Source organism: Camarhynchus parvulus, chromosome 4 (genome assembly GCF_901933205.1).
Source record: "Camarhynchus parvulus chromosome 4, STF_HiC, whole genome shotgun sequence".
NCBI classification, from domain to species: Eukaryota; Metazoa; Chordata; class Aves; order Passeriformes; family Thraupidae; genus Camarhynchus; species Camarhynchus parvulus.
In genome coordinates, this window is record NC_044574.1 from 64,795,272 (window position 1) to 64,813,885 (window position 18,614).

An 18,614-nucleotide genomic window follows, 5' to 3' on the forward strand; every position below is an offset into this window, starting at 1 on the left:
GGTGTCTGCCAGACACAAACTGCAGTTCCACTTTCCTTTCTGTGCAGTGTCTGCCTAGAAGGAACACTCAGAGTGAAAACCAGGCTTTGCTGATGGTGCAGAGGAAGGATCTCAGCTGGGTGCACACAATGAATGTCTGAATTGCAGCCACCTGAGGGGAATCTGCAGGTGCCAGGTAAGGACCCACTCTCGTGTCAGCATAAGGAGAAAAGGGATGCAAAGAATGGGTTTACAGAGCACCATGAGATGCTTGTTAACACTTGCAAGTTTTGTGCTCATTCAGACACTGCTTGACATTCCAGACTTCAGAGATTAATGGGCAAGCCAGAAATAACATTTCACAATTGTAGTACACATGGCAGGGATGATTGTGTGGCTTTTTCCTACCTTCAGGGCAGATAATGGGATTAGAACAGGAAGAGAGAAGTGACATGCATCATAGGTAAACCACAGTCATCAATCTCTTCCTGTGGCAGCACAAAAAAAAGTACAGTCACTCTTAATAGGCTCTGGGATTCCCCATAATCAACTAGAACTTCAAATTTCCCTTTCTGAATATATGTGGTTAGTGCTAGAAACTTTTAATCAGCAGAGTGGAAGAGGAATTACGTGACAGACTACTGCACCTAAGAATTCGTCTCTTAGAAAGAAGAGATAAATGAAAGTGAAAATAGGCTTGTTGAACCATTTAAGACTTTAAAATAATTAAGGAAAAAAGAGAACAAGCACAAAAACTTAACTTGCAAAACAGTTTTATTTCACACTTATACAAAGGTAAGACATTTTAAAACACTTGCAGTACTACAGATTACATCTATAGCCACCATGTTAACAGGGGACTTCTCAGGCCTCTGGAGCTTTACAGGATTTGAAAGTTTTGAAGCTGATTGTCTATACAGGATAAACCCTCCTGCAGAGCAACATAATCACATAGCAGGCTGTGTGTCACTGCTCTATAATTCAGAAGGAAATGTGACTCTCCAATTAGTCCTGGATTGACAGTATATGAAAGAAATACTGAAGAAAATGAAGGTACTACTAAAAAAAACCACCCCAAAACCTGTGATGTGCAAAATGGATTTGGACTGCATGGATTTAAACATATTCAGTGCTCCACAGATGTCCATGGTGACCTACTTTTTCACTTCAGATGCAAATCCTCTCTGCAGTGTAACTGTCAGCAAGACAAAATTTACTCTCCTGCACCATGGAACTGAACTTTTTAGGTCCCTGAAATCCTGGAATAACAGCAACTCTGGGGATGCCTGGGGAGTAAGAACAATGGCACAAGGTGTTGCCTGGTTATAAACAACAAACTTTGGTCACCCAAGCAGGTTACATTCAAGTTTCATTCTGGTTTCAGGTGATCAGCTAAACACAAGAACATCTATGGATAGCACAAAGGTCCAAAGGAAAAGCCAAATCTACATTTGCTTTCCATTAAATCCAAAAACAACTTGCCATAGGAAAACAGTGTTTCATACAGAAATACAGACAAATATACAATTAATTTTAGAGTCTTTCGTGGAAATAAACAACAGGAGACAAATACCAAAAGATAACCTAAAAAACCTTCAAAGGAATAAAAAATACTGCGCTTGTCCCTTCAATCAGTAACCTTAGAAAAGGCAAAGTAGCCTTTCCCAGCAGCAGTGGGCATCTTCACATCTGAAGTGAAGTATCTTTTAGTTAAATAGTAAAACACAGCAGTTTTTATCCAAAATGGCAATCAGGGAAGTTGTTATGGTAGAGGGGAAGGGACCCTGCCTTGCAGTATCTTCCTTGACTTCTGCAGTATCTCATTTTGGCAGTCTTGGGTACTGCAGCCCTCCCTCCCCAATCATCTTTGTTTAAAAAGAGAAATAAACAAAAAAATCTGCCCTTTCAAACTCTGTTCACATGGCAGAAAACATGCAGGAGGCACAAGCCCAGTTTTTAAACCTTTTCCAGGTTATCTTTTGGACCAGCTGTATAGCAAGGCAACAAATATTAGTATAAGCTAGTTTTCTTCATGATTCTCAAAAATTCTTGCTCGCTTACTTCCCCATCTCCATCTCGATCAGCTTCATCAATCATTTCCTACAAAACACAATGTACATTTCATCAGGCACTGGACTCTAAACACAACACAATCCACTCATTAAAACAACAATAAATCAGAGGCCCATCATGTGAAAACAACAATGTATTTGACTGCTTTTCATATTTCTGATCTCTCAGCCCTTCTGATATAGCAGTAAATTCCCACCCAATCCCTGGCAGATACAGAAATGGTCTGTGCCTGTTAGAAAAGCTCTGGCAATCAGAATTTACCTGAAGTTCTTCATCTGTTAAATTTTCTCCCAGCTCCTTGGCAACCCTCTTCAAGTTTTTGAATGAAATTTTTCCTGTGCCATCATCATCAAATAATCTGAAAGCTTTCAGGATTTCTTCTTTTGAATCCTTTTCGCTCTAAACCAAGAGTAAAGCATATGTGAATCAGAAAACCTCTGACACTGAGATGTTCCTTGCTCTTATGCTGCCACAAGAACTTCTGCTAAGAGTTCCTACCATTTTTTGTGTCATCATAGCCAAAAAGTCTTCAAAGTTGATGGTGCCACTTCCTTCCTTGTCAATATCTGCTATCATCTTCTTAATCTCTTCCTTCTTTGGCTCAAAGCCTAAGGCACGCATTGCAACCTGTGCCAAAGCAGCAAAACCAATTCTGTTAGGAGGCCACCAGAATTTTGGTCTAAGAGCTGAGCTAAAGCCTGTTTCATTTCCTTGTCCAGAACTCTAGTCACAACTCACTGCCATGGAAACACCTTGGTGTCCTCTACCATCTTCTTTCATCTTGCTGAACAATAATAGTGTTGGTTTGATTTTTTTATGGTGTTGTTTTTCCTATATAGTAGTGGAAATCCATAGTTTATATCAGGCAGAGGTAATTTTCAGGTTACAGAAATTGAGATTTCAGAAATTGAGGTTTCACATGCAGAAATTGAGCAGAGTGTATGTAAGAAATCAAGGTAAAGAAGGTAAGTAAATTTAAAGTGTTCATGCTTACAAAAAAATCAAACCCATAAAATCACAGGGAGACAACTGATATTCATCTTCCCCCTTGTACTACTGTATGTGTGCAAGTGCACACACAGTGCCTCACTTGTAACTGAAACACAACTCAGATCTCTTTTTTGTTCTTTTTTAAATTAAAAACCAGGTATTTTTTGGATTACATATATGCAAATATGGTTGTAACTTTCCTGAATGTGTGCAAAATCTGTGTTTAGTTCTCAGCTGAAGTAAATATTTGATACTCTGATACTCATCCCAGAACAACAAAAGTCTGCTTCCCAGGAACAAGCACCTTAGTCATGAAACCTGAAACTGTTTAGTTTCTCTAAAGCTCAGCTACTCAAAGCTGTCAGATTTAAATAGCTACATAGAGAAGCCTGTCTGCTTCATGCATTACATGCAGAGTGCACCCCAAATTCAGTCATGACAGCAAGCCATTACTCTTCCTTGTACTCCAAAAACTGCTTTAAAATAGGGTTGGACAAACAGAAAAAGCAGCTGCAATTTTGAGATCAAAGATATTTTCACCTCAGAGGAAAAAGAAAAAAAAAAGTTTGAAAACCTTCAGTTCTTTTATGTCGATGCTTCCAGATCCATCAGTGTCAAACAAATCAAAAGCTTCTCTGATCTCCTGCTTTTGCTCTTCTGTAAGTTCAGGTTTCAAGCCACTTTTCTTCCTCTGGGCTGTACCTAAGCCAGGTTTTCTATAGTTGGATGCCTTCAGAAAGTGAAGGGAGAGAGCAGATAAGAAACAGCACCTTCCTGGGAGAATTTCAAATACACTTAATTATAAATGAGAACAGTAATACAGTAGAGGTGAGAGACATTCCTTGCTGCCAATGATAGACATTGAGTCTCTAGGTCAATTTCCTTAGGTTACTGTAGAAAGAAAAAAAGATATTTTGTTTCTGAGGAATGCGGATTTGGCCTTCCTGTTTTCTGTTTTAAACTGAAGTATTATCAATTCAAGGAATAATGCCAAAAAACAGGTGGACAGCCTGAAAATGAATACTCCATTGAGGTGACCACAACCCTCTGCACCTCCTGCCAGTTGCCTTTCCTGCAGGTTTACCTGAAAAATATGAGTACAGCATCCTCACAGCTAAAGAGGGTGGTTGCTTAGGGTCTTGGCTGTAAATAAGACTCAAAATCAGCCACTCCTGTGGGAAACGAGTTTAAAGGGAGCCGTGTGGCTCCAGGCTGCCTGTCCATTGAGTAGATGTGGAGCCAGGCAGCAACGTACAGTGGGAGCAGCGAGATAACACACGATCTGTCCCATAAGGAGAACTAATCTGCTTGTGCTGAGCTGGTGCATCATTATCCAGGACACTTCCGAGACTCTTCCTGCCTCTGGTGTAAGCCAGTGCAGGAGAGAGTGTCCCTCCCCATCTATAAAGCAGGGAAAACCCCTTCCTCAAGTATAGTTTTGGTTTTAAATCAGCAGCAGACAGATTTTCATGCTGCAGTCTGGAATCTGCACAGGATTGTGGAAGGAAAGGCAGTCGCTTCCACCCCCAGCTCCAAGTGGCTAGGCTTTATAGAAGTAAATAAAACAAGCACAAAGCAAGGGATTTGTTACCTAGTTACTGCTGACCAGTGTCTGCCTCTGCTGAATTGTTAACGTGTTTAGGGCTGGGATCTCTCTTTTAACTAACAAGATTCCACTTTCTTCTATTTTTTCTTCATTTTGTTAATGAAATTTCGTTTTCCAACGTGATTTGTCCCTACCAGGTTGGACTGCAAAGCCATTTGTCTGGCTCACCCCTGACTTCCCTCTGCTATTAACACATGTATCAGACTTTTTATATGCTGCACTGGGAAGAAGCCACACAAGACCTTTTCCTGGCTACGGAGACTTACTGTTCCGTTTATTTCACATCTGATTTGTGCAAATCCCTTTCAGGTTCCACCTCCGGGCCTGGCCGGTGCCATTCCCACAACGCTGCCGGGGCCCGAACGCTGAGCTGCGGTCTGTGAGCTGTGCCAAGAAGAACCAGGCACGCCGAGAGCCGGTGACGCGTTTTGCGAATCCCGGTGTTCTTCCGGGCGCGTTTTTCCCGTTGGAGTAGGGGGCCTTTCTGGGGTGCGCTGCGCGAGGTAACCGGGCAGCAGCGACGGCCTGGGCAGGGGTGGAACCTGAAGGGGGTTTGCACAACGCACGGTGCCGGCGGGAGGGGGCGGAGGGGCTCGGGGGAGGCGACGGTGGGAAGGGAGCCCGCGGCGGGGAGGGCGCGCTCACCATCCGGCCGGGAACGCCGCTCCGGGCTGGCACCGGGCGGGACGGGACAGCACGGGAGCTCCGCACCGCCGCGCGCAGCCGGCACGCGCCGCCCAGCCGGCCAATGAGCGGGCGGAACGAGCTCGGGAAGCCGCCCCCTCTCACGGCGCCGGCCAATGAGAGCGCGGCGTGCCCGTGAGGGACAGGTGAGGGAGCGCGAGGGCGGGCCCGCCCGCGGGCAGCCTGAGGGAGCGGCGGCCGTGTCCAGGCAACTCCGTGTCCAGGGAAGCGGCGGGAGCGCGGCCCCTCCGGTGAGACACCCGCCCCGGCCCGCCGGGCACCCTCCGGGCCGCAGGAAGCGGCCAGGCCGCCGCCAATGCAGTTCCGGTGTGTCCGCTCCGGGCGGCTTCCCCCCGGCCGTGTGGAGCGGGCGGGCCGGACGCGCTTCCTCTCCTTAGCGATAGTACGACATAATAACGTAATATTCAAGTGGACTTTCACTGTGTAGGATGGGGAGAAAAAAAAAAAAGGAAAAAAAGAGCTTTTTGGATTGGGAATAGCTACGCAAACGGTCCTTCAGTGAGCTGGAATAAATCATGTGAATGAATTCCAGTACCTGAAGGGAACTTACAGGAAAGATGAGGCAGGACTATTCACAAGGACATATAGCGATGGGACAAGGGAGGATGGGTTCAAACTGACAGACAGTCGATTTAGATTGGATATTAGGAAGAGAATCTTTATTGTGAGGGGGGTGACGGACGGGAACAGGTTGCCCAGAGAAGTTGTGGACACCCCATCCCTGGAAGTGGTGAATGCCAGGTCAGATGTGGCTCTGAGCAGCCTGGTCTGGTGGCAGATGATCCTGCCCATGGCAGGGGGTTGAAACTGAGTGATCTTTAAGGTCGCTTCCCACCCAGGCCATTCTGTGATTCTGTGATTTGAATCTGAGCATACGAGATACAGGACCCAGGATTCTTGGTATATATTCTTAGTTATTCAAAAATGGAGCCTTATTTTAATCCACATCTGCCACGGGACCATGGTGTGGCAGAGATTTTGAGCGAAAGATTTCTTTTTGATGTGCTAAGAATGAATAGTTGGTCAAAACTTTAAAGTCTCAGCAGTTTGTAAGTTACGAAGAAGTGGCATTGCATTTATTTCGCTTAATGAAGTATTTATGCATGTTAGTTGGACTAAACAGAATTTGGAATAAAATATGTTTTTCCAGACTTGAAAGTTAAAGTCAGTGGCATGACTGTTGTTACCAAGAAGGATCCACACAGAGCTCTTGAGTTTGGCATGTAATTTGTCCATTCTGCTCTAATGAACTTTTGCCCTAAGCAAGGCAAATAACTGAAATTCCAGACATCAGGGCAGGAGGAGGTGGTAGTTCCACGCAGCCTGCACTGCCAGAAGTGTAAGAAATCGTGGGAATTAACAGCTCTTCACTATCAGCCAGCCTGAAACGATTCCATGGTATTAGTGACCCAATTCAGCAACTCTGACCAGTGATTTCTCAAAATCAGCACACAGGAATAAAGCTTTATATGGCAGAGAGCTGTGTTCAGGTGTAGACTGTTAAATTATTTTTTTGGTGATTTGTGCTGTGGTGTGCTGTGAGGATGGGGCAGTAATTTGTCATCTGTTCACAGATGCTGCCCACTGCCCATGGCTTTCAGGGATGTGAATGCCAGGAGACACATTGGACTCCAACAACTCTCAGCCTTAGCATCCACTGGGAGAACATTCCTGGGGCCAATGAAATCACATAAATTCATTGTGGATGAAATCACCAAGCAGAGCACATTGATTTGTTCTGCTGTTAGGCTGCTGGAAAGTTTGGATTTGACAAGTGCTGTTGGACAGCTTCTTAACGAGACCATTCAGGCCCAGAACAAGGAGTTTAAGACGGGGATGAGTACCCTGTTGTTCCTGGTTGGAGCGTGGAGCAGTGCTGTGGTGGAGTGCCTGCAGCAGAACATTCCTGTCCCAGCAATAGTGTCTGTGATGTCTGAGGGGTTGAACTCCTGCTGTGAGAGAGTCCAGTGTCTTCAGATACCAATACACGATGTAAAGAAAGAGTTGTGTTCTAGCAGAGTTAGGCCAAAGGCTTTTGGAAGCAAAACTGACCAAGCTGGATGTGATGCTCTTACAAATCCTTGGGATTTGCTGTGTCTTCAGAGAGATATTTCTGCAGCAGAAGAAGTAATTCCAATAAATTCTTGTTCCCATCAAGGAGATTATTGTAATTTTAACAAGCTCCTGGTTTCACCCTTGGCTGGCTTTGGTTCAGTGGCTTCTGTTGTCAAGGCAGCGGGTGACAAAAGTTCATCTGCTCTGTCGGGAAGTGGTGTTTCTGCTTCCAGCTGTGTCACACGGAAGTTAACCCACAGCAGACACTTCAGCACTCTAAGGAAAGGCCATTTTGGAGGTCAGCAGGGAAATTTTCAGGGACACCTTTCAGGACCACCAGCAGATGTGTGTGGATGTTGTGGTTTAGGACACCTGGCAGTGGCTCTGAGCCATGGAAACCAGACCAGCGTGAAGCTGCTACAAAGCATTGCTGCTTATCAGCAAGAGAGAGCAGAGTGCAGTGGCAATTCCCAGGTTAATATCGCAGAGATTGTGACGTGCTGTGTGCTGGGCCTGCCCGAGAGCTGTTCCTGTGTCTCCCCAGGCTTTGTCACATTAGTGTCACCAGAGCAAGCCTCAGTCATCAAACACTTTGCAGACAAAGCCCTCCGGGTTCTGCTGATGGATGGTGACCTCACGGAGGGGTACCGACACTTAGGTTTTAACAGACCACCTAATGTAAGGACCGTCTTGGAGCATCCCAGTCCACAGGGAGGCAGGGCAGGAGATGCGTGGCTAAGCAGAATGTTGGATATTCTGATGAGCTTTGAAGTAAACCTGGTTTTGGTCAAAGGAAACGTGTGCAAAAACTTCATGGAGAGGTGCGTGGCCAGCAGGATATTGGTAATCGGCTGCGTGGCTCGGGATGTGCTGTGTGCCTTCGGGGCAGCCACTGGTGCCCAGGCAGTGACGTACCCGAGCCAGCTGAACGCTTCCTCCATCGGGAATGGGGCCTGGGCGGAGCTGTGGAAGAGCAGCGATGGGCGCGCGGTGGATCTGGGCGAGCTGCTGCCGGCGCGGATCAGCGCGGGAGGCATCCCCCTGCTCACGGCCGTGCTCACCACTGCCCTGCCTTCCAAGGCGCAGCTCCTCGAAGACCAGTTCTGGACGTTGCTGTATCGGCTCCATCACGCTCTAAAGGACGGGAAGGTTTTCCCTGGGGGCGGTGCGGTGGAGCTCTTGTGCCTCAGTCACATCCAGGCGCTCGCAGAGCAGCCCGGGCGGCCGGGAAACGACAGAGTTGTGAGAGAGCTCCCCAGTCCCTGGCTGGCAGAGTATAAACCCATTGTGCTCCAGGCACTGGCAAGTGGCTGGAGGCAGTACCTGTCCGTGCTCCTGTGGAACACTGCGAGGGCCAGCTCGGAGCTGGAAGCAGGTGCCTCCGTGGATCATCACCTCCAGAAAGCAGCGGCCTGCGGCTCTCCCTCAGCTTACATTTTGGAAGAGTTTAGGAGAGGGGGAGTGCTCAGGAGTGGCTCTGAACCCTTCCCTGAGCAGGTCGCAGATTTAAAGGTTTGTGATAATGTTACAGCCAAGACAGAGGCGTGGAGGAGAGCTCTGGACCTGGTGCTGCTGGTGCTTCAAACTGATGCTGAAATTATCACAGGCCCCAGAAGGAATCAGATCCTGAACTCGCCTGTGTCAAGCGAATTTATGTTTTTATAGGATTTTGAGGATTTGTAAGTCTGTGAGTCAAATTTGTAAGTCCATGGGAGAAGGCTGAGTGCAACCTACATGTCTTTATAAAGCAAACAGTGTGATGTGATTGTGACTTTAAATTGTAACAGCAGAAGTCAGAATGAGGGACAGTCACAAGGTAATTTCTTTTTTCTAGAGATGAGAATTAAATAACAAACAAAAAACCACTTGTGGGTTTATCTCTAACCTAGGCCATGCATTTCTAGCTAATGGTATTGCCTGTATGGATGTCCCCTAATGTCTTCTGAAGAAAGGTGGAGATCTCTTATATTACATTGCTGTACTTGTGTTAAATGAAAGAATATTTGTAATTATTTCTTAATTAATACCTTTTTCTTAATTTCTGTACATTGCAAACATAAGAGTTAAACTTGAAATGATGTGAGTGTTACATTTGTATGAATAGATTCTATTTTTGCATATTTATATGGTCCATACGTCTCTGATTTCCCAGTGTAGACCCTCTGGAATTTCTCTGGTTTTGACCAATTCAGGCTGAATCCTTCCTCTTGGTATTACAGACTGGATGCATCTCTACACAAAATTTTCCTTTACATTCCCAACTGGATTTTTAGATCATTTCCATGGGGTTGTTCTGCTGTCCTTGCAGAGAGGAGAATGTTGCTGTAAGTTTTTGATGCTGGCTAACAACTGAATCTCTCCTGGTGACTGAGGCACGGCATTTTTGCTGGGTTACAGCACTGACAGTTTGAAAGCTGGGCATGGAGAGCTGGCACTTCATTGCAACAGAGAGGTGTGTAACTATGGAGATAGTTTTTTTCTGAGCTTGGCATTCTGAGTCACACTGAAAGTGAAATGTCTCACCAGTCTGGTGAAAATAGAATGGAAAACGACTGGAAATGGTGATGCTAAAGAGGATCCTTGCATTCAAGAGCTTTCTCATGAAAATGCTCATGGCTGGCAGCACAGATAATAAAATGCATCCATAAATTAGGTTTAGATACTTATTGGGGGTATCTTTATTAAAGTCATGTTACGTCTCTGACCTGAAGCTAAATATTCTGATTTTCTGTCAGATCACAGAATTTGGTGGATTTTGGCAAAATACTGTAGGGGCTTACAATTTTAATTTGGAACAGTAGTTCCTAGCAGCATAAGGATCTCGTTAGAGTACAGTTTTGATCATCCTGCAATTATTATTTCCATTATTAGGAGGTTGGCAATTTAATGTGTAGCTGCTGGGCCATACTCTTGATGTACCAAGCTGTGAGAAAGAGTCTGGTAGATCAAAAGAGACAAAAGGAGCTGGGGGCTGTTAAGTGAGAATGAAATGGAAACACAACACATAAATAAATATAAACAGACTCTGCTGCTCTGCAAGTGTTTGCAGCTCATGTTGGGCTTTACACTGTTTTTCTTGAGCCTCCTGTGCTGAGCATTGCATAAGCCCTGTTCCCAGGGAAAGATCCACTTGGACTTTATTTGAATAATAGAGTGAAGTGTGTTATGGAAAATCTGCAGACAGGAATTGTATTGAGGTGGTCCAACATCTATTTATGGGACTCTTAGACACGGGGAGCTGACGCACCAAATGTTGAGAAAGTCCAAAATGATGTAATTTTTCCAATCAGGCTTTTGAAAAGCACATAATGATATATTTAAATGTTGTGATGCCAAACCAGGACAAGAGGTTTTCAAAAAAGCTGTCAGATGTTACATTTGGATTAATTAATGCCTGTTTTGATGCAGACCAACGAAATGGAACCATTTATAAACTAGGTACATCCTGTATCCTGGGTTATTTAAAATTCTGTCTGATACACACAGAAGATTGCCATGCAAGCTCTCCTCAAGGCTTCTCCTGTAATTTGGAATACAACATTCTGCTGTGGCTCCCTCAGCCTCAGATCTCCTAAAGCTCTCTGCACCATGGAGTGGAGATCCCGGGCCTGTGTGCCATGGCGCTCGGCACAGAAATGATTTCAACATCTGCCACAGGCAATTTCAGCTCCTGCCAGGCAGAGGCTCCTCCTCTGGACACAAAGGCTGTTTGTGTAGAGCATGGTGTGATGGCAGAGCTAAGCTTTCACATGTGATGTGCTTGGGAAATTGGGAAATGGCTGAGATTTCAGGAGTTGGCACATCTTGCTCCCCGCTGGAACCAAGTCCCAGTCAGGTGCCTTGTTTCTCCCTTGCATCCCAGTATCATCATTCCCATCTCACTCCACCTTCTCTTTGGGGCTGATGGCATTGTATTTCATATTTCTCTTTATAAAACAAAATTTTAGGCCTCTGTACCTTGAGGATTTCCTGAAAGGTAGTAGAGGTCTTGTAATTCATAGCAACCAGACCCTTGTCCCAAGCTGAGCCAGCCTGGAGGGCACAGCCACCTGCCAATTCTGTCCATGTAAGGGACATGGACCAGTGATCAGTGGCTGTCAGGAGGCACCTGAGAGTTTGCCTGCTGCCAGGTGTGCTGAAAATGTCAGCTGGGGGATGTAGGAGACTGTGTGTGCCTACAGTGCTCCCCAGGTAGGAAGGGAGTGACTCTGGGAGGGTGAGGAGAAAACTGTTAAGACTGTTTGTTTGCACTGAACTCCTTTAGATACCCTAAGCCAGGGCTGATGGAGAGGCTGGGAGAACATTTTCCTTTTTCTTAGGGGAGGGAGTTGGAGAGGGCAGTTGAATCTAGGAGAAAAGTTATAGAGTGACAAGAGATTTTCAGCTCTGCTCACAAGGATGAGGTGACTGCAGGCCTGAGTCATCCCATCAGTCACACTGCCAGCAAAAAATCATTCTGAAGAATGGGAAGAACTGACCTTCTTCCATGTTGGCTTCCCATAACCAACATCTACAGGAGCTGAACCAACATCACCAGGTATCAAGTGAATGAAATGTAACTCTTTGGGGGTTTTTTGTATCTTTTTGTTTGTGTGTAATCTCTCTAAAACTCCCGTGTAAACTCCCTGTTACATGAAAGTGCCAAACTCAAATGGGGCTGAGCTGCTGCTTCAAGAATGGACTTGCTGTTCTGGAACCAGCTGAATTGGCAGGACTGCTGTGAACAACAGGCACTTCTGGGAGCAACAGAGACCCATTACAAGCCTGAAGATTTGTTTTACCCAGTTTTATCCCTCTCTCTCTGAAGATCAGCAATCCTTTCGAGGTAGTTCCACACCAGCCCAGTCAGACCATAGTTTGTATGACATAATTTGGAAAAATTGCAAATTTAATTCCTCCACTTGCCGCAAATTAATACAATTAATCATTGTATTAATTAACCATTTATTGCAAAGCTGCAGGACCAAGACTGTTATTTTCTAACCAAGCATGAATAGATCTGCAGTCTTAAAGGGCTTTTTCTTTACAGATAATGTTGCTCCAAGAACTAATGTCCACAGGGATGATTCCAGCCCAGGTGAGAGAAGAAGGAGAGCAGCTCAGGTGCATGCACAAACCAGAGGCTGGGGTTGGTACTGAATAGTGGGAGGGAAAAAAGAACACACCCCTCTGTTCTGGCTTCCTACCTGTTTATTCTGCTCATAATACCCATTTCTGTAGATTTTTGAAGAGCACCCACAGCTTCTGATTTCAGTGCTGGTTTGCTGTGAGTACTGGGATTCAGCTTCTTGCACTGTGTCCCTGAAAACTCTGTAGGGACAAGGGCACTTTGGGGCAGAGATGCAGAATGGAAGGAGAGAGTAGTTCCCCAGTTTCTCCTTCCACATCAGGCCCTGGATGACCCCTGGGGAGTGGCTTCAAGTCACATTTAATCAAACCCCGAGTTCCCAGCAGCCATGTGTTCCCATGGTGAGAAGTGTTTGGGAGGAGTCTTTCTCAGAGAGTGGAAAGAAAGGCTGGGCCATGATCATGCACAGATGGTGAAAAAGCTCATTAGAAAGGAGAGAAACCAAGGGCTGTATTTGGTTTCCCTGCCTAGCAGAGATTCAAAACAAAAAACTGTTTAGTTCAAAAGGAATTCTTTCCTTGGGGACCAAGTGCTACTCCAAACAATAGGATTATTTTTTCATTATTGCAGGAGTAGCAAAGATAGCATGCAGTTTTGATTTAGAAGTAATGGGAAGATTCGCCTCAACTGTGTTTTATTCCAGCTGAAATCAGTAGAATGGGGTTTAGTGCTATTCACAACTGTTGTCCACTGTGTTGTGAGACCAAATATTTAACCAGCATTGCAGATTTGGAGAGATGACTGAAAATAACACAGTTGGTGAACTTACTTATTTCCAAGGTATAATTTGAGTCACTGCTTTCACTGACTACACTTAAAAACAAAACAAAAACAAACAACAAAAACTTTTTATTTGTTAGGACTGGAGAGCCAGAATCACCCCACAGGAGTTGTATAAAATAAATTTTGTTTATATATATTGTATTTGTACATATATTCACACATTCTGGAGCAGAACAGTTTCTCAATCAGCAACATTAATTTACAGTGTAGTCATACAACTCTGACTGATTCACCTCCTGTTTATGTCAAAGAAAACCGTCGAAATACCTCCTTTTTTAGAATGGCTACCTATTATCAGTTTGTTTTTTTCAAAAGAGCCTTGTAGAAAAAGGATCCCTCCAGTAAACTGAAAGGAATTGTGTCTTGTTTGGGGTATTAACTCCTGTATCCCATCTGCTGCTCCATTTGCAGTTTTGCCTGTGAGTCACAGCTCCAAGATAAGCCTGTACCAGTTTTACAGGAAGTGAGCACAATTCCACATGTGTAATTCCAGTATGTCTTTGATTCCCTACACTGATGAAAATTAACTGGTACACCTGCAGCAATACAGACATGCTGATTAGATCAGATTAATTAACTGGCAAAGCCCTGCTAATGTAACATTATTCCAGCTCCCTGAGTATTCCTTGTTCAAGGTTAGGGGCAGTCATTGCTCAGTACCTCTCACTGCCTTCATCTCTTGGTTTAGGTGAGCACTGTTTAAATAACCACCCCAACCATCCCACCCAAATTCTGGTGCTTTCTGGAGCTCTTCAGCTGGGACAGCGTTGCTGATGGCTGCCAGAAGCCAGGAAACTTGGATGTCATTGGCAGTAAGAGAGCTTTACTGGAGCTGAAGCCCAAATCTCTCTTTGTTTATCTGAAGTACCAGGCAGTTAACTTGAAAAATGGCCATTTATTGTGACCCTGGCTGTGCAACTATTCAGGCTTGTAATTGACATCTCAAACACAAGAGCAGTGCTGTAAAAAAGCACTCAGAGTTGCCAAATGTCAGAGCAGTGACTGCTGTACACGGAGTCACTGTGGCTAATTTGGGAACTGCTCTCACATCTCAGCTCCAGTGCTGGATACTTGGGACAGTTTCCCAGCAGAGCTTGAGGAGGGCCTCCAGCTTCCCAGATCCCTCTCACAGCCATTCATAAGGCCAGTGAAACTGTGGAAGAAGAGAGAAGTTTCAAGGCCAGGAGAAGCTGGAGGAAATCCAGTGTCTCTTGTTTGTTCACATCTCATTATTAAACAGACTTATTATTATTATTAAAGTGCTGAAGAAAGGCCTTCCAAAAATACAGGAGCTAATTTAAAAGAATTTTGTCTGTGCCAAGAGGTCCTGCTTGAATTAACTGTGTTTGAATTAACTGTGTTTGCTCACCTTGAATGGGAATTCCCAGATGCTTTTGCTGATGTGTGTGTGTGACAAGATGTAATTTCCCAGATGTTATTCTCAGGAGACTGGAGGGGAAGGGGAAATCACACTTGGGTCCTGAATTAATACAGGGACCAATCCCTTTCTCATTAAAAACATCAGTGAACTTTCCATGGTTTTGGGGATTGGTCCCTGAGAAACTGAATTTTGCAAAACCATGATTGTCCTTCTTCTAAATACTGGCAAAAGGTGGCTTTTGGATATTTCTTAGTGGCAAGAAATGCAAAACCGAAGACTGCAAATGATGAGGAGTGCAACCTTCATTCAAAGCCACTCTCTCTCAGATGAAGCTCTGGTAGCAATAACCATTGCTTAGGGATGACATGGAGAACATTTCCTTCAGAGATGCAATAGGTTGAGCCGTGCTATCCACTGAAGAATTTGATGAGGTTTAGAAGCCCAGCCATCCCTGGGTTAAGGGATGCCTCCTGCAGGGAATGCCACATAGGAAGGGCAGTCAGCTTTGGAAACAGGCATATCCAGGTCTGTCAATCTGTTTCCTTTCTTGAAACTGCAAACTTTGTAGAGAAGAAACTCTTTACTCTGTTCATGTGGTATGTAACAAAAAGCGGCCTTGGATCAGGAGTCAGAACTGTTGTAGGAATGAATGAATGTTTGATGTCATCAAAGATACAGTTTCTTCACCTCAAAGGAAATTTCCTTGATTTGCAAAGCTGATGAAGGTGATGGAATTTCTCTAAAAGCCTTTTCACTTGGCCATACACCATTCCCACAAGTCTGAACTCCACAGGGATAATATCAGAGTAGCTGAGTAATAGTAAAGTAAAGGAGAGTAATAGTAAACTTTGACAATGAACACAGTAGCTCTTTTTTGGAATGGAGGGTGAAGATTAAACCACAGCAGTTACAATGTGCCAAGCAGAGCTCTGAGTAGTCCTACAACACACAGTGCAAACTCAGAGGAGCAGAACAGTTCCTCCACATCCGAGCTGGCAGGATGGAAGGAATGTTGTCTTTTCAAATGCCTGGCAAATGAAGTGAGACCACAGTATGTGTGTGAGGGGTTGGAGTTTCACTAATTCTTTTTAACATCTCTTTGAAATAATTCCCCATAATCTGCCATCCTTTCCTTTGCAAGCCATCTCTTTATTTATGGCTTTAATACTAATCTCCAGGGCTGAGTCTCTGTCTGTTTGTCTTGGTCTGACAAAAGTGTTGGAAGTTGCCCCTTGTCACATTTCCTGTACTGCTGATGCAGTGCTGGGTCAGGCAGATTTGTAGCAATGCTTTTAATATTGCAAGCAAAAAATGAACAGACTTGATTGCTGCAGGTTAGAGGAAAATCCTTCCTTCTCCTCTTTGGTTTAGCTGGGGTTGTTTTGGTTGTGGTTTATTTTTTTAAGTGGAAACTTAAAATGCTTTTTAGAATTGTGCTTTCATCTGTCTGCCTCTTCCCCTGCTCTGTTTGCTCTTGTGTCCCCAAAATTAGCAAGAGTAATGTTCTAGTTTGCAGTGCAGTAGGAAAGAATAACTTGACTTTCTAAAATGTAATAAACAGTGCAAGACCTGGAACAAGTACAAAACCTTCAGACAAGGTGAAAGCCCCCAGAAGAATACCTCCATTCAAACAGTCTGGGGATGTCTGCAAATACTGCCAGCAGCTTAAGTCTTGTCCTTTTCCTTTCCAAACATGTGTATTAGGTTTTCCTTTAAAAATACATACTGTATCCCTGAACTCTTCCATGCTCCCAGTCAAAGAAGGTAGTATTTCCTTTAGACCAGTTGATTCATACACAAAATAAAAGATGTGAGACATTATTTTGGTCTTGGTGGTTTCCCTCTTGTGATATTGATGGAAAACATTCTCTTTGAAATATTCAACCTTTAAAACCACCAATCATCTCTAGCTCTTGAGGGTTACCTGGCTCCACGTCTCAGGAATTCCACGGGGCTCCCATTCACTTCTACCTGACCTGATCCAGCTCTGTTTAAAATGTCCCTTATCCTCTGGGGCCTGTCTGTGCTGTACAGGAAATCTGACAATGGAGAAATAAAGTGCAGTGTACAGATTTGTGTTTTGGTTTGGAATGGAAGTAACTATGATCTTCCCTCCTCTTGGTATTTTTACAACAAAATATCTGCTTTGCAGACAGAGCAAAACGGTTTTGTTTTGTGTAGGAAGCTCAGGTACTTTCTGTAATGCCTCTAGGCTAAATCAGTGAAGATAAAGCCCTTACATCACACCATCTGTTCTGTACCTGGGCCTCTAAATGCACATGGGATGACTTAGAATAATATGCCTAACAGATCAGGGTAATTTGTTCCTTAAATATGAGCTTTGTCATTTTGGGGTCAAATATGATGGAGTGAGAGACTGTCTGTTGTTTAATGTGTCATCTGTTCCACCTGGGTGACACCCATCTGTTTGAGTGACCCAAGCACAGGCTAATTTTGTAGTTGTGCTGTTGCCAGCAGCCTGAGAAGGATTCCTTGTGGCATTTATTTACTTCTTTTTATTTGCCTTCAAATCACTGCTGATTACGGTCTGACTTTCTCTTTGTGGTCAGATGAGAACAGCAGTGAAAATTCCACTGAAATTTAACTTACTGGGAAGGAGCCACGAGTGGTCTAGGATTTATTCTTGGATTGTTTTGCTGTGTCACCATCTTTTATTAGCTGGTAATTTCCTGTTCATCAGTGACAAAGCAGTCAAACAGCACATCCTCTGCAGTGGAGGTTGTCCCTGCATGAGTAGCTTTTTGTATTTTAAGTCTGGGCAAGAGAGAATTCTTCATAGGGGTAAAAAATGTGCGTGGAAGGAAGGGATTAATATTAGGATGATGGCCTCATCATCTGATTTGGCCTCTTAAATCCTTCTGGAAGTGCCAGGTCTAGAAATTCCCGCAATTAATTTTCCTACAATCCCTTCTGTATTCTGCTTCTAACAAAGTCCTGTGAGAATGACTGCAACAGATGAGAAAATTAACTGAGATTTGAATCACATTTGAAATTGGCAGGAAAGTGAGGGGCTTAAAGCCAAGCTCCACAACATCCTCAAATACAGAATACTTGGGATCAAGAGCCCAGTGTTTGCTTCTGAGGAGAGCTAGGCAGCTTGTGATTTGCTACAATCAATCAGGACTTTGCAGTCCCATCAAAGAAATGTCACTGGGAAGGAAGTGCATGAAGGGAGAGCCACCCTGGAGGCTTGCCTGGGGAACAGCACCAGCTGGGGCTGGGACCCCTTCCTGCTGTTATCTGGAGTGTGGAAAAGCCAGGCTGGAGAATATTATGAATCCATTTTTGTTGCTGTTGTTTTGTTTGATTTTTTTTAGTGAGTTGATTAGCAGAGGTTGGCTGCTGTTGATGACAGGGTTACCTGTGAGAACTGTGTGACCTGCTCAGATGTAATTGTGAGGGCATTAATTACATATTGCTGAAATTTCAAACTATAATTGGAGATCAGTGTTATGTTGCAGCCTTTGCAGTAATCTGAAGCAGCTCCGTTCCACAAGAAATTTTGGAGACAAGTAACCACTTGAAGCCTAAAACTGCTCCATTTCATTACTGCTCTTTGTTTTCATTTTTAAATCTTGCAATTAGTGTTCTTAAAAAAATAATAAAGCAAAAGGCAAATGCAGACCATCTGTGAAATAGAAAGAAATTGTTAAAAGCTGCATCCACGAGGATCTCTGGGAAGAGTGCCACAACACAATAAAGCATTCAGCCAGCATGATATAATTACAAATTAAACATCTCTAAAACAAATTCCACATTGAAAATAAAAATGAGTTCTGCTTCTTTCTTTGTGGTAGAGGATCATATGAATCTCAGTTCTAGAAATTACCACCTATCCTCCTGCAAACTGCAAGGTCTGGGGGTTCTGCGTGCCCTCCACAGGTGGGGTTTTT

General features: G+C 44.2%; 2 protein-coding genes across 3 annotated transcripts; one reads left to right on the forward strand and one right to left on the reverse strand.

Annotated features, from left to right (window-relative positions):
* Positions 1–735: 735 nt before the first annotated feature.
* On the reverse strand, positions 736–5,393 carry LOC115903566 (centrin-2). Of its 2 annotated transcripts, none has more exons than XM_030948158.1 (5): positions 5,294–5,393; positions 3,617–3,772; positions 2,551–2,679; positions 2,314–2,451; positions 736–2,079 (listed from the first exon to the last, which is right to left on the reverse strand). In XM_030948158.1, the coding sequence occupies exons 1-5, from the start codon at positions 5,294–5,296 to the stop codon at positions 1,990–1,992; spliced, it is 516 nt and encodes a 171-aa protein (XP_030804018.1). In that variant the 5' UTR covers positions 5,297–5,393; the 3' UTR covers positions 736–1,989. The 2 variants fall into 2 exon arrangements, with proteins under 2 accessions (XP_030804018.1, XP_030804019.1); XM_030948159.1 differs by lacking the exon at positions 5,294–5,393 and adding an exon at positions 4,915–5,223.
* Positions 5,394–5,485: 92 nt separating this feature from the next.
* On the forward strand, positions 5,486–9,463 carry BBS12 (Bardet-Biedl syndrome 12; the record flags this gene model as incomplete). The annotated part of the gene is made up of 2 exons (XM_030948359.1): positions 5,486–5,583; positions 6,928–9,463. Coding segments are annotated over 2 exons (2,244 nt in total), but the record flags the coding sequence as incomplete, so codon positions are not given.
* Positions 9,464–18,614: the final 9,151 nt, after the last annotated feature.